The sequence below is a fragment of the Manihot esculenta genome, chromosome 18 (genome assembly GCF_001659605.2).
Source record: "Manihot esculenta cultivar AM560-2 chromosome 18, M.esculenta_v8, whole genome shotgun sequence".
In the NCBI taxonomy this organism is placed as follows: Eukaryota; Viridiplantae; Streptophyta; class Magnoliopsida; order Malpighiales; family Euphorbiaceae; genus Manihot; species Manihot esculenta.
Window position 1 is genome coordinate 10247376 of NC_035178.2, and position 15949 is coordinate 10263324.

Genomic DNA, 15949 nt, shown 5'->3' on the forward strand with positions numbered 1-15949 from the left:
CGTTGTGTGATTGAAGTTGCCGCTTCAGTGCTTTGTTATTGGTCATTTGCTCGTGTTCGCCAGAGCTCAGTGCTCTTGTCAGCATCATCATCGCCATCACTAGAGCTGAGAAGATGCCCGTCGCTAGCGCGTCCACGTCCACGTCCACCTCCGATTCACCGGACGTCCAAGCTCCTATACTGTACGACACCGTTGATTATAAAGGCCTCCCCGTCAATAAATCTTACTCCGGTGGCTGGAAATCCGCCTCTTTAATAATAGGTGAAACTTTATCTTTTTGTTGCATCAGAGGACTTGTTTATGAGTTTGGTTGATTTTGATGTTTGTTTTTTGCGCAGGAGTGGAGGTTGCTGAGAGTTTTGCATACTATGGGATTTCGTCGAACCTAATTGCATTTTTGACCGGGCCGCTTGGTCAGTCGACGGCTACTGCGGCGGAGAACGTCAATGCCTGGTCAGGAACGGCGTCGTTACTTCCTTTATTAGGTGCATTTGTTGCCGATTCTTTCCTTGGGAGATATCGCACCATTGTTGTTGCTTCTGTTATCTACCTCTTGGTAAATTCCTCTGTTTTTGTTTTATGTTACCTCCACAGACTTCTAGTCCAGTTGCTTATTAGTGTAAACTGTGGTTATGAATATAAACAAATATATGGTGGGTCTTTGAAATTTATTTTAGCTCCCCATTTCAATTTCAGATGCTTAGTTTTATTTCCAAAAAGTAAGTGCATATGCGAATTTCATTTTTGGATCAAGGATTTTAAGTTTGCTATGATTTTAGTGAGAGAGTTTCCTATGTGATACTTAATACGACTGCTTGGTGTTGATTTTTATGATTTTAGTGGGAGAAAGATTTTTTCCCCACTTTGTTGCGTACAAATGTTTAGCATAATCTGTTTATTAGTGGGTTTTTATGGCATTAGTTTTAAAATATATGCATTTTTTTTTTGGAATTTGATCACAGGGACTTGCCTTGTTGACCCTATCAGCAATGTTCCCTTCTCACAGTGATTCTGATTGCCCTATCTCCAGTACTATCACATCTTGCTCTCCTCATCCATTTCAAGTAGTTTTATTCTTCTCTGCTCTATATTTGGTAGCACTTGGGCACGGTGGGCATAAACCTTGTGTTCAGGCTTTTGGGGCAGATCAATTTGATGGACAAGACCCTGAGGAGTGCAAAGCCAAAAGCTCATTCTTCAATTGGTGGTATTTCTGTATGAGTTTGGGCATTTTAGTAACAATATTAACCTTAATCTACATCCAGGACAACATTGGTTGGGCTCTTGGATTTGGAATCCCATGTGTTGCGATGGTGATTGAACTATTCATCTTCTTACTTGGAACCAAGACATATCGCTATAGTGTCAAAGTTGAAAAGAATAGTGCAGTCCGGAGAATTGGTCGGGTATTTCTTACAACAATTAGGAATTGGCGAATTTACCCTTCTGCAATAGCTTATGAAGAGGAAGCTTGTGAAATGCTACGTCACCACCATCCTCAGCAGTTAAAGTAAGAGAAATAACTTTTTGCTCTTTGGTAATTCAAGATAGAAGAAATGAGTACAAATGCATTAAGTTGCCTGGAAGATTTTAACAGTCGTTTTTTCAGGATTGAGGCTGTGAAAATAAATCTGAGCTCTCTGACTTCTTTGAATCATCTGGATGGATTTTAACAGCTCTTGTGATTTGCTAAGCATCCAACCCTAAACCTTGAGCTTGCGAATAGTGAAGTTGTTGCTTCTTAGTAAGCCTTAGTATTCCAAATCATTATATTTCAGGTCCAGTGGATATGGAATTCTTGTCCTCTACACCTCCTAACCAAGAAAGTCCACTAAAACTAAGTTAAATGTGCTAATATCCAATGGAGACGAAGGCCTAGTATTTCTATTAAAAAAATGAGACTCTAACATGTAAAATATCCTACCCAAAAACTGATTTTAGTAGATAGACTGGCTCTATGATTCTATCCCTAGATTAAGCCATATATGTTGTGTTGCTATATTAACTCTACCTTGTTTTGTATCCTATAATATAAATGTGTAACTTATGTTTTGAGCATGATTTATATGACATTTAAAACTGATAAGATTTGTTTCCCTAGAAATATTCAGTGAAGGTGGTGTGTTTTTCCATACCTGTTATAAATTTGAGGATTTGTAAGAAATTACTTTTCATTATTATCATTTATGGGGAGGTGGAGGGAAGTAGTCATTGTGCACAATATTTCTGTAAGATGCTTTATTTCCTTCAAATGCTTTTCAATTTTCTACTTGTGTGTATTCAAGGAATGCTTGATTATGTTATTTCGGGAACTCTTAAATAATGGAATAAAGTCACTTTGTTCGTCTCTTTGATTTTTTTACCAGTGGGGACCATTCATTTCCTTATGCTGTTGAAAAGTTGAAACAACAAATTTTTACAAAATCTTAACTATTTCACATCAAAGCTATTCCCATTTATGAATTTGAATCTTCTGATGTGTCAGATTTCTCAACAAAGCCCTGCTTGCACCGAATGGCTTAAAGGGAGATGGGAAAGTGTGTAGCCTTAGTGAAGTTGAAGAAGCTAAGGCTGTACTTAAGCTTACTCCAATATGGGTTACGTGTTTGCCATATGCTGTTGTGTTTGCACAGCCGTCAACTTTCTTCACCAAGCAAGGAGCAACAATGTATAGGACAATTTCAAAAGGTTTAGAAATCCCACCAGCTATGCTTCAATGCTTTAGTAGCCTTGCCATTATCTCATCCATCGCAATCTATGACCGTGTATTTGTTCCCATAGCAAGGGCTTTAACCGGGAAACCTTCTGGCATTTCAATGCTTCAGAGGATTGGAACTGGGATGTTTTTATCTGCATTCTTAACAGCTATTGCTGCTCTAGTTGAAATGAAGAGGCTTGAAGTTGCTCGAGAACACGGTCTCGTTGATTTGCCAGGCGTGACACTTCCAATGAGTGTTTGGTGGTTAGTTCCTCAATATGTCTTGTGCGGAGTGTCTAATGTGTTTACAATGGTTGGTTTGCAAGAATTCTTCTATGATCAAGTCCCCAAAGAGTTGAGAAGTGTGGGCCTTTCCCTTTACCTCAGCATCTTTGGTATAGGGAGTTTTCTGAGCAGCTTTCTTATATCTGCCATTGAAAAATGCACTGGTGGGCAAGGGCATGATAGTTGGTTTGCTAATAATCTGAATCGGGCTCATCTTGATTACTTTTATTGGTTACTTGCTGGATTAAGCATGGTACAATTCGTTGCCTACTTGTACTTTGCAAAAAACTATGTATATAATAGGTAAGGCTCATTGTAAATTCAGAGTTGCCTTGCTGTTAGTGTTATTACTCGTTTACTTGCATGTTGTGGGATGTTAAAATATTTTGTATTATTATTATATAGAATAATATAAAGTTAATTTATAAAATAACATAAAATTATTTTATAAAATAATATATTTTTTATATAAATTCACTCCGTTTTATAAGAGAAGTAAAATATTTTTTTATATATATAAATTTAAAATTTAAAATTATTAATTGATGAAAAATAGATTATAATATGTTATTTTATTTTTTAGAATTTAAAATAATATAAGAAAAACTATTGGTTAAATATGCAATTAATACGCATGATTTTCAATTATAGAGTAAAAAATTTAAAAACCTTAAATATTAATTAAGTATAAGTCATGCATTAGCAAATCTCATTACATCAAATAAATTACAAGTTTTAGCATTTATTATTATATATTATTAGTATTAATAATAAGATTTTATTCAAAATAACTATATTTTTAAGAAAATAAAATTTATTAAATTTCACAGCAGTGGTGACAGAGAGGATAATCATTCGGATAATATTTAAATGACTCTGATTTCTATCAAAAAGAGTTGAGTTGGCCAAAAAGAATTATGCAATCATATATCTTATATTAAATGTCAAGAAAACAATACATCTTGAAGGTTAAGAAGATAATAAGAGAATAAATTTTCAAAACACGAGCCATTTGAAAACAGAGAAGATAAAATTGTGTGAAGAACTATATAGAATGAAAATTGTGCTAGTGAATTTTATATAAAATGGATATAATAAAAGTTACATTTTTATAGAATGCAAAGAAAATAAAATTATTATAAATGATAAATTATAATAATTTAGATTTAATAATTTGGTTGTTCAAAATTTATAACTCTTGATTGTATGAAAAATATTGTTTTACTTTTTATTATACTTTAATTATTTAGGTCTATATTTTTATAAATTATTTAAATAAAATAAAATTTTAATTTAATAATATTTTGTGTAATTAATTTTATTAATTTTTTAATTATTTTATAATTTATAACAATTAATCTTTTTTTATAATAATTTTAATCAATTATATATATTTAACAAAAATATGTATTTACTAATCAGATTATATTAGATATAATTTTAAAAAATTATCAAATCAATAAACTAACACCGTTGTGAAATAGTAAAAAATTATTTTATTATGAACTTATATATATTTATATATATTTTTTTTTATCATGATTTATTTTATTGTTTAAACATCTTTTTATATGATAGTTATTTAACTTTTATAAATATATTTATAATATTTTATTTATTATTAAAATGAAAAATATAATAAATGTTTTTAATAATAAAATACAATAAAAATTTTATTATAATATAATAATATATTATATTAAAAAGTAATAAGAAATTAAAACATTAGTACAATCCGTATAATAAATTATATTTATTATTGATGACCGCTGGATTTTTCCATTCCCTTACGAGGCCGGGCCTATAGTAGCAGCACATAATCAGGAGGCTCCTAAGCCCCCGAATAAGTCAGGTCCAATCCGTCCATCTTCCGGATCGGACTCCTATTTAAGTCACTCACTCAGACCGGCCTAACCCATTTATCAGCCTTAAAGCCAGCCCTTTCTTAGGTTTTGGTTCTTTTTCCTCAAATCCAGTCACAAGAAGAAAAGACTGCGGGTCCAATCATTTCGCAGCCCTATTCACACACGCGCCGAAGGGAATTAAATGCTTATCTGACACAGAGAGGGGCATGGGGTCACCCCTACGTACGGACCTACACCATGGGGTAGGTAGTCCTATAGCGGAGAGGTCATCTCGTGTGAAGGGGAAGAAAGAGGATAAAAGGGAGGAGATACTCTCCTCTAAGGCTAAGTTTATTCTAAGTTCACAAAACCCTTGTAAAACCCTATTTTCTGGATCTCAATTATATTAAAGTTAAAAATAAAAAAATTATATATTAATAGTAATGATAAAAATAATAAATTTTATTTAATTAATATATATATATATATATACATTAATTATTATTTTATATAAAAATAAAATTATAAATATATAAAATTATAAATTTAGATCATATGACATTTTTAATCTCTCATATATTTATATAAGAGGTAGAAAACCTGTAATATCAATTAATTAATAATATTGGTTATAATTTTTTTATGATTTATTTATTATTAAAAATAAAAATAAAAATAAAATATATATTAAAATTTTTATTTTATTATGATTAATATATTATATTAAAAAAATATAAAAAATAAAAAAATCACATATTAATAGTAATAATAAGAAATTAAAAAATTATATACTGATAATAATAAAAAATTAAAAAATTCTCATATTAATAGTAATTATAAAAAATTTATTTTATAGGTTATATATATATATATATAACGGGAGAATCACGATTTTATAGAAAATTTACAAGTTTGTCTTAATAGGTTAAAAACGTACTGTTTAATACTTTTATAAAGAAGCTTTTAATTGTCTTGAATATCCTATTGAGTTTCTAAAATTTTAAATGTATATATTTGTTATTTCTATATGTTAGGAAAGTCAATCAAATAAATATGATAGCATAATCTCATGAGTATGTCTATACAGCTTATGAGTTTTTTTTTAAATTAATTAATTTAAATAGTAATTTACACTTTTCTCGTCTAATTTAAAATTTTAAATATTTATAAACTTTAAATAACTTATAAATATTTAATAATTACAAATTAATTTTCATAAATTAAGTCACCTATAATATTTTCCCTGTCATAAGTATCCCAACTTATTCATAGTAAAAGAAGTAATTTTTGAGAAAATCAGTAAGTTTTCTTTTCTCACGATCTTATTCCAAAACTTGAGTCACCCATATAGAATGACTATTTTGCTTCATCGCCCATCCCATCGGGAGCGCCATTCATCGACCGATCATTTCTTGAAGTCCAGTCACTAGAGACTGTCCAGACGTTGTCGATACCAACACCAACATGTGAGTGGTTTTCCGGTGACTTTTCTCGCTCCGACCTCTTCTTTCCGGGTTGACTTCTCGTGGGGACTCCAGCCAAGTGTGTTATTACCTTAGTTACGAGTCCTTGAAAGTGTACTTGTTTTTGTGTGTAATTTGGTTAGAGTGTTCTGGTTTTCTTTGATTCATTTGATCAACTATGGGTCTTTGTTTATTAAAGTTGAAAATAACACGTGTTTTTTCTTCGTTATTAAAGTTGAAAATTCCAATTCCAAATGCAATAACCAAAAACGACAATATCAAATCTCAATCCGACAGTCACCTCTCCATATAAATTATGTAGAGAAAAAGACAATAAATAAATAAATAAATGATATATATAACTGAAAATTTATATTAATAACTGATGCGGCTGCTTTGATATTTTGCTTTCATATTATTGTTATACACCAGAGGATAGGCTGTGGTGGCCATCATCATCGCTCCACCGGAGATGGCTATCACAAGTGCGTCCTCTTCCGATTCACCAGACATCCGAGCTCCTCTGCTGTACGACACCGTCGAGGGTTCTGTTGACTACAAAGGCCGTTCTGTTTATAAATTCAACTCAGGCGGCTGGAGATCCGCGTCTTTTATTATAGGTAAAATTTTTCTCTCTTTTAGATTAGAGGATTGTTGATGAGTTTGATTCATTTTCAGGAGTTGAGGTTGCTGAGAGATTTGCTTACTATGGGATAGCGTCCAACCTGATTACGTTTTTGACGGGGCCACTTGGTCAGTCGACGGCTACTGCGGCGGAGAACGTCAACGCTTGGTCGGGAACGGCGTCTTTGCTGCCTTTGTTAGGTGCATTTGTTGCTGATTCTTTCCTTGGGAGATTCCGCACTATTATTGTTGCCTCTCTTATCTATATCTTGGTAAAATTCCTCACTCTTTGATTTTTCCTCTAGTTCATGGTAGAAATTAGAAAATTATTCGTGATGTTTAAGTAAATTGAATAGCTTTTATTAAGATTAGAGTTACCGTTTCAACAAATTGCTGAATGGCTATTCCATTTCCACATTATTCCATGTTTTTCCATAAACTAAAAAGGCATGGAGCATGAAGTTAAGGCAGGGGCTGTTATACAAACAGGATGTTAACGTTATCTTATAATTACTACGATAACTTGGGTTGAATGAAAAATTGATGCTTGCTTATGAAATATTTTGAATGCCTAATGTTCAATAGGAATGCTTCCAAGTTTCAATCTTTGTATGTGTAGTCATTTGTGTAGATTGGACTAACTAAACAAACAGTTCAGTTCAGATATGCTAAAGCCTCCTTGAGACCAATTTCATATCCAGGTTCTGCCTGCCCATTGGGATTCTTATTTCTCTTGAATTTATATGCTTCCTGCAACTAGTCCAGAGTGCAAATTTTTAACTTGATCCATATGCGGATAAAAACTGACAAAACCAAATGCTTAATTGGTGTTGACCACTTCTCTATTGTCTAAATCATGGTATTCCTTTGCAACCATTTTTTGAGGCAAGTTTTTGTTCTATAGTTATAGATCCTCTGTTTGATAATGTAGTTTCTCTGGAAAAAGAGAAAAGAAACTGGGATAGGTGTTTATCGCTATGGTTCAGGAAGTGCCTGCCCTCCAACCTAAGTGTAGAAAGTGCTGCCCTGTTCTTACTGCATTCCAAACCTAACTAGGGTAGCTGTGTTGAATAAACCTATAAAACCTGCTTTTTCTTTTACCTCTGTTTAAACTTGTGGGACATATCTAATTTTAAATTTGTGAACAGTAGATGGACAAAGAAACTAGGTAGATTGCTATTTACTTCATTCCCTAACTTCTTAAGGAGATGGATAGAAATACTTGTCTTGTTCTGTTCCAATTAATTATAAGTTTGCCCATTTTTGTCTTTGGTTTTGAAATATATGCCCTGTTTGGAATTTAATAACAGGGACTTGGCTTGTTGACTCTATCGGCAATTCTTCCTTCTTTCAGTGCTTCTGATTGCCCAAGCACCAACATTAGCACAAAGTGTTCAGCTAATCCAATTCAAGTAGTCTTGTTCTTCTTTTCTCTATATTTGGTAGCACTTGGGCAAGGTGGGCATAAACCTTGTGTTCAGGCTTTTGGAGCAGATCAGTTTGATGGACAAGACCCTAAGGAGTACAAGGCCAAAAGCTCATTTTTCAATTGGTGGTACTTCTGCATGTGCTCTGGCACCCTAGTAACACTACTGTTTTTAAACTACATCCAAGACAACCTTAATTGGGCTCTTGGATTTGGAATTCCATGTATTATGATGGTCATTGCACTTATTCTCTTCTTACTTGGAACCAAGACATATCGCTATAGTGTCAAAGTAGAAGAGAAAAGTGCATTTCTAAGGATTGGTCTGGTATTTGTTTCAGCAATTAAGAATTGGCGAACTTCCCCTTCTGCACTAGCTTTAGAGGAAGAAACACGCGGAATGCTACCTCACCAAAGTTCTGAGCAATTCAAGTAAGAAAATAACACTTTTCTCTTTGAAATAAAAATGGCAGCGAGTATAAAAGCATCAGCATATCTGGATAAAAGTTCTCATATATTGGAAGTAAAAAGGATAATATGTATTATGGCTTAACTATTTCATAAATTAATAATTTGGTGTTCATTTAATTATAAGATAATTGACCAAATCCAATAAACTAACTCTTAAATTTGATAATACATCAATTGATAAATACCAAAATAACTAATTCTTACAAGTCTTTTCTTCTTATTCTTCTTCTGTTTTTAAATGTTTTTAGCTAATGAAGTCATTTTCTTCTTTCAGGTAATGGGTAAAATAAAGAAGTATATATATGAATTTGTTTTGGAGCATCAATTATAAAGATAAAATAGCCCATTTATTTACACCATGTTTGGCAAAAATCAATTACAAAATTAGAAAAACTTGACAATGAATTTTACTGTTTAGTATGTTAGAATTTAAAAATGTAGAATCAATTGAGTCCTATATAGTTTATGATTTGCTGTGCGTCCAATCCTAAAGCAGAACTGTAAGAAGTTGTTTAAATAAAGCTTTACTTTAGTAATTCATTGTATTTAATGACTAATTAAGTGGTATTATTGTTCGCAACGCCTCTTAAGCAAAAAAATAGCCAACGAAAATTTTGGATAGATGTGTTTATGGCTTATTTAAAGATGAAGACGTGAAACATGCACTCCATAAACCAGGCTCTATCATGTTAACTTATTCCATGCAAAAGCTTAATGGATGGACGGTGTGACTCTTGTACTATATTTTCTATGTCCGTTTTATATCACTATATTAACGCTACCTTGTTTCATGTTCTTATTTGATATTTATGTTCAGAGCTTGATTTAGATGACTCTAAAATGGGTGTGATTAATGTTTATAGTAAAAATTCAGTGTGGTATACTTGCCACCATATGAACATATGCATGTTGGGATTTGTAGGAAATCACTCTTCAGTGGTTGTAGAGAGGGAAGCAGTCATTGTGCACAATGTCTCCAAGATACTTTTGTCTTTTAAATGCCTTCCAATTTTCTCTTCTAGTCAAACAGATGTAAAAGGAAAGCTTGATTACTGAAGTCAAGTTAGGTCATGAATAAAAGAACTTGTGTTTTCTGATTTTTAGCCTATGAGGTTTTTTATACTGTTGAACCAGTGATGCTAAAAAATCGTAAAACTTTACCATATTGGAAGCTCTTCTAAATTACAAATTGGATCTTCTTATGTGCCAGGTTCCTCAACAAGGCCCTGCTTACACCAAATGGCTCTAAGGAGACTGGGAAGGTGTGTAGCCTTAGTGAAATTGAAGAAGCGAAAGCAGTACTTAGGCTTGTTCCAATATGGGCTACATGCTTGGTATATGCTGTTGCATTTGCACAATCCTCAACTTTCTTTACCAAGCAAGGGGTAACTATGGATAGATCAATTTCCCCGGGATTTAAAGTACCACCAGCTACACTTCAATCTTTTATCAGCCTTGCCATTGTCCTATTTATTCCCATCTATGACCGCATTTTTGTTCCCATAGCAAGGGCTTTAACTGGGAAACCTTCTGGCATCACAATGCTTCAGAGGATTGGAACTGGAATGTTTTTATCTGCTCTATCTATGGCAATTGCTGCATTGATCGAGACGAAGAGGCTTGAAGTTGCTCGAGAACACGGGCTAATTGACAAGCCAAATGTGACAGTTCCAATGAGCATTTGGTGGCTAGTTCCTCAATATGTCTTGTTCGGACTTGCTGATGTATTTACCATGGTAGGCCTGCAAGAATTCTTCTATGATCAGGTACCTAGTGAATTAAGAAGTGTGGGTCTCTCTCTCTACCTCAGCATATTCGGTGTAGGAAGCTTTATAAGCAGCTTTCTTGTCTCTGCCATTGAAAAAGCCACTGGTGGGGAAGGCCATGACAGTTGGTTCGCCAATAATCTAAACCGGGGTCATCTCAATTACTTCTATTGGCTACTTGCTGCGCTAAGTGTAGTACAATTGTTTGTTTATTTGTATTTTGCAAAGAATTATGTGTATAATAGGTGAGGGGCAATACAAGTGCTGCAGTGATTCTTGCTATTACTGTAATTGGTATAGTGAGGAATATGTGGTAGGGCAAGTGGCTAAGAAATTCTCGGCGCAAGCATATTGCAAGTGGGAGACAATGTTTGGTCGAGCTTGTCCAGTTGTAAGAAAAAGAGAAAAAAATAAAAAAATAAAAAAAACAAAAGGTCTTGATCTCCTCATTGAATGCAAGTGCCTTTGTTAAATCTGTATCTTTCAGTGTACAATAATTTCTTTAATAGACCGAATTGCTCAGCTGCTCTTGTCAAATATTTGTAGTTTGCTTGTTTAAGTGTCACTGAAATACTGCTTTTTTTTTTTGGAAAAACTTATTATTTAATCATTGCCAAGACGTTCATTAATTTTTCGATTTCAAAATATACACATTTTAAAAAGTTTATTAAAAAATATATATTAAGATGTTTTTAATATTTTAAAAAATTTATTAATTCATCCATCTAAAAATTCTAAAATACAGATAAATACAAGTTCATGATTTTCTCTGAATCACAGAAATTAAATAATAAAATTTTTAATAATAAAATTTAATGAAAAGAATAATAAATATATTTTTTAAAATAATAAAAATATTTTAATATATTTTTTGAAATAAAAAATTAACTAATAAATTTTTATAAAGAATAAATAATGATGAGAACCAAAGGATAGAAGATCTTGGTGAGCTAAATCTGTATCGAAACTTAAAACCCTGAAGGCCTCGTGGATTGTGGAAGTTGAAGTCTAGATTTGAATCATGAGATTCCATATCGGCCAGTAGCCTGCAGAATACAAGCAAGCAAAAGACTGATACATCAAAACGGTCCGTGTTGGGAAAGACTTGAGCCAATGGATCTCGAGTGTGATAACACATGCATTTCAGTGACCCATGCTACAAAATTGTCAACAATTTTGGCCTTTTGCTTCTATTGTTGGCCTACTTAAGATATTTGAATTTCAAATTGAAAATATTTCCCCTATATACATCATTTATATCTTGGGGCAGTGTTAAAATTACTGCTATTGAATTTGTTTCTTGAAAGTAGCCTTTGCAATTCACCTCACTTCAGGCCTAATGCCTTACATTGCAACCAAGTGATGGGTTAACTTGTCCCCAATAGGAGCTATTAAATCACTCTGTTCTTACCTTCGACATGTTTTCTTTAGATGCGGACTTCGTACGGTTAATTGCTTGGTTGATACTGTAGTAAAATTATACTTGAAAGGAGTATTGCCTTCTTCCTGGTGGGCGCATGATCTGAATGTTTTAGTTTTCTTGTAATGTAGTTGTTTCAGCTGTTTCTACTGTTATACAATGCAAGTAAAAAATTTATTGCCACCAATTTTTTTCTAAAAGAAAGGGTTTTTCTCCTTTCAAAAATAAGCTATAATGTGAGCATTTGTCAGGCCAGTGGGCACCTGGTTCACCACTTGCACTAAATTGAGGAACTTTCTGTGCTGGAATCTCTTCTTCAACCACCAAGTGCTAATCTATAAAATGATTGTGCTTGTGAACGGAAAGTAACAAGGACATTAGAAAATAGTTGAGAAAAAAGCTCATGTGTATTGTTTATAAAAGCAAAAACTACTAGAACGAGTTAGAAGTTTTTCTCAACCGAATGTTAATTATTTTTATAATTAACTACTCGTTTTCTGCTTGAATTCTCTATTGTAATCTGCTGCACGTGGAATGTATGATTTTTTAATTCAATATCAGTTTGATATTTTTCAATTCGGTGTTTTTCAGCTTGAAATTAATTCAATATAATTTCGAAGAAGAGATATCGAAACTCATCCCTATGTATTTCTTTATATGCACCATTTTATTAACTCTGTTTGTTGCGCTGCGTTTTGTTTAGTAGGTGTTATTTTTTCAAATTGCTGCCAGGATTTTCTTGGTGTTGACGGTCCTCACTTGTCTTGTTCCAGGGCCTAACATTTAAAACAAGTAATGATTGGTTCATCCTCAGTACTGGTGAAAGATTGAGAAGCAAATCACCACTTTTTCAAGTTCATGACTTATTGGTGGATAGATCTATAGCTTTCAGATCAATTCTGGCCAAATTTTTCTGCTTTATTGAGGGACATGTGTACTGATTGGAATAAAACAGCCTAAAAGTTAATATTAGTTTGAAATCTAATTCAGTGTGTTTGCTTTTGGCGAAAAGAAAAAAAAAAAGTCTTGCAAATCAAAAGGCCAAAAATTGACTAAGAAGAAAAAGATTGTGGAAAAAGTATTATTTAGTTATTGTTATTTAGTGAAATTAATTAATTATTTTTAATTAATTATTTTTAAAAATATATTGGATATTATAACTATTTATTCTTATTCTCCTTATTTTGACATGATTTATTTTGTAAAAAAAAATTCAAAAAAATTCTTATAAAATCATACAAAATTTTTATTTCTTTTAAAATGAAAAATATTCAAGTTAAAAAAAATTAATTTTTTTATTCCAAATAAAAAAAATTAATTTTTTTCATTTTAAATAAAAAATTAATTAAATTAAATTTTTACTAAATTTTTTATTCAAAAGGATTATGAATGGCAAGAGGTGAATAATTGTATTCTAAGGGCCAAATTAATTAAAAAATCCCACATTATGTTATTTTACATTCTAATCTAAATATTTAAATTTTAATGAATTGATCCAACATTTATATTTAAATTTCATAAATCTTTAAAAATTAAAATGTAAGATGTAAAAGAAAACACTAAATATAATATTTTATAATTTTTTAATATAAACTAATTCTACAATATCAAAATAATATTAATTTATACTTAACAATGGTTAAATAATATATTTTATTTTAAAAATTATAGTAATTTAATTCTTAAATATATAGTCTACAATTTCAATAGTAAGTAGATTTTATTTTGCTGTAATAATTATAAAGATTTTATAATATATATTATATTTAATTATTTTATATATACTACTATTTTAAATTAAATAATATGTTTATTTTATAATTATTATTGTAAAATAAAATCTATCGTAAACTATATATTTAATAATTAAATTATTTATTTTTAATTTTAATTTTAAAAATTAATTAAAATTACATTAAATATAAATATTAAATTAATTTATTTAAAATTTAAACATTTAAATTAAAATGCGACAAAGTTAGATTTTTTAAGTCAATTGGCCATTTTAAAATAGCACACATTAATTAGGAAAAAGATAGTTTATTCATTTCAGGAGAGACATGATAGTTTGAAACTGTAGGAATTCATTAATGTGTTCCTACAAAATAATGGATTAAGTAGTTAATTTTATTAAAATGTGGGGATTAAATTGTAGTTTTACTAGAACATGGCGAGCTGTATTTGCAAGTATATAGGTCTGAATCACTGCTGGACCACCTAGAACAAAGAGATTTACAAAGGGATTATGGTTAAGCTTTATGATTATACCAAGAAAAATAAAAATAAAAATAAAGCAACAGCAATTTTGGAATTTGCATATAAACAAGAATTAGCTGGAGCTTACCTGTCAACTAATGCAATCTTACCTGTCAACTAATGCAATCTTACCTGTCAATTTATGTAAAATTTGCATATAAACACTTTGCTAATCTACTTATTATTCACACAATTTTCCAAACTTCATTAATTTATAAATTTAATACATATCCTAAATATTTTGTATTACATGCATAATAGAAGTTAATCTTTTATTTTTTAAAAAAAAATAAAAATTAAAGAAAAAAAATTTTATATAAAACATTGAAATCCACGTTAATTTGACATGGAAATAATTTATCCAAGGCAAGTAATTTAATTATTCAATAAACATATTAAAATTATAAAATATTTTTTAAGTATTTTTATTACAATCATACATTTATAGGAATTTGAACTGGGTTTTAAACTTTTCAATAAAATGAATTCAGTTGATAGCTTTTTTTTGGTTATTTCTTTTTTTTTTTCTTCAATAAAATTTTTAAATTTAAAAAGTAAATACACTTGAAAAAAAGACATGTTGAAAAATTGCCTAGCTTATGATGTTTCTGATTTGATCTAAAAGCTTTAAATTGAAAGGAAAGTTATATTTTAATCTCTATTGATTTGTTCTGATTGAATGACTATACATCCTAGGGTTTGTTTGATACTTATTTTATCAATTCTAATCATTTTAGGGGTATGCTTGAAAATCCAATTAATGCTTCAGCTAGGATTTTTTATTTTTCTAATTAATAAGAATCTTCTCCTAGTTATTTTGGGAGTTCCAACCTTCTATATAAATCTCATTTTCACTCCATTCTAGTTTTATGTCAATAAAATTATGAAATTATGTAATACAATAATTATTCAAAATAAATTATGAATTGTTACTATAAAATAGTGTCACGTCATAAGAATTTGATTAGCCGATATACAATCTCACTTATAAAAAAGAAAACACAAACACTATATTATTCAGATTTCATCAAGACTCGCAATCTCCTGTAGAGATCGAGTATTCACCGTCAAATTATCATTAGCAAACACAATTTGACAGATTCTCATTACGCTTATAATCACATAATCTCCTATCAATTAAATGATACTAATTAGATTTTTAAAAAATGTTATAATTAATTCTATCTTTTTATAATATAAAAATTAATAATTACATAGGCAAATATGTAAATTCTTACATAAACTCTTGAATTTTAAATAATTTTTTATATTCGCTCTTTTATTCAATTTACTCAATTTTAAATAATTTTTTATATTCGCTCTTTTATTCAATTTACTCATTTGCGCATCGGAGTGGCTGTTATAAGAGTCAATCACCGTTCTCTTTCTTGCAGATTAATCAATCACGGTATAATTTCGTTTCAGTCACATCAAGAATAGAATTTTTTTATAAAACTTTAATGTAACGTATAAATGTGTATATTTTTCACTTTTCATTGCTAACTGAACGGTGTCAAAATGAGAATATGGCCCTATCAAAATCACTAGCATTGACAGAGGTGGCAATAGTTGTATTTCTCACAGGAGTGATTGAGGAACTAGAACCATAGACCATAAGAATGAAACATTACCATCAACCGAGCAATATTTAAAGCAATTGATGAATCTCATATTTATATGTAAAGAGAGATGCTTT

At 30.7% G+C, this 15949-nt stretch overlaps 2 protein-coding genes across 2 annotated transcripts; both read left to right on the forward strand.

Moving 5' to 3' along the window:
* The first annotated feature begins 1 nt into the window (after position 1).
* Positions 2-3341, forward strand: LOC110605977 (protein NRT1/ PTR FAMILY 5.10-like). Its single transcript, XM_043953250.1, has 4 exons — positions 2-261; positions 339-556; positions 963-1510; positions 2486-3341. The coding sequence occupies exons 1-4, from the start codon at positions 114-116 to the stop codon at positions 3288-3290; spliced, it is 1719 nt and encodes a 572-aa protein (XP_043809185.1). The 5' UTR covers positions 2-113; the 3' UTR covers positions 3291-3341.
* Positions 3342-6671: 3330 nt separating this feature from the next.
* On the forward strand, positions 6672-11099 carry LOC122721257 (protein NRT1/ PTR FAMILY 5.10-like). The gene is made up of 4 exons (XM_043953249.1): positions 6672-6910; positions 6969-7186; positions 8225-8772; positions 10022-11099. Exons 1-4 carry the CDS (start codon positions 6763-6765, stop codon positions 10824-10826), a joined length of 1719 nt encoding a protein of 572 aa, XP_043809184.1. The 5' UTR covers positions 6672-6762; the 3' UTR covers positions 10827-11099.
* The last annotated feature ends 4850 nt before the right edge of the window (positions 11100-15949 follow it).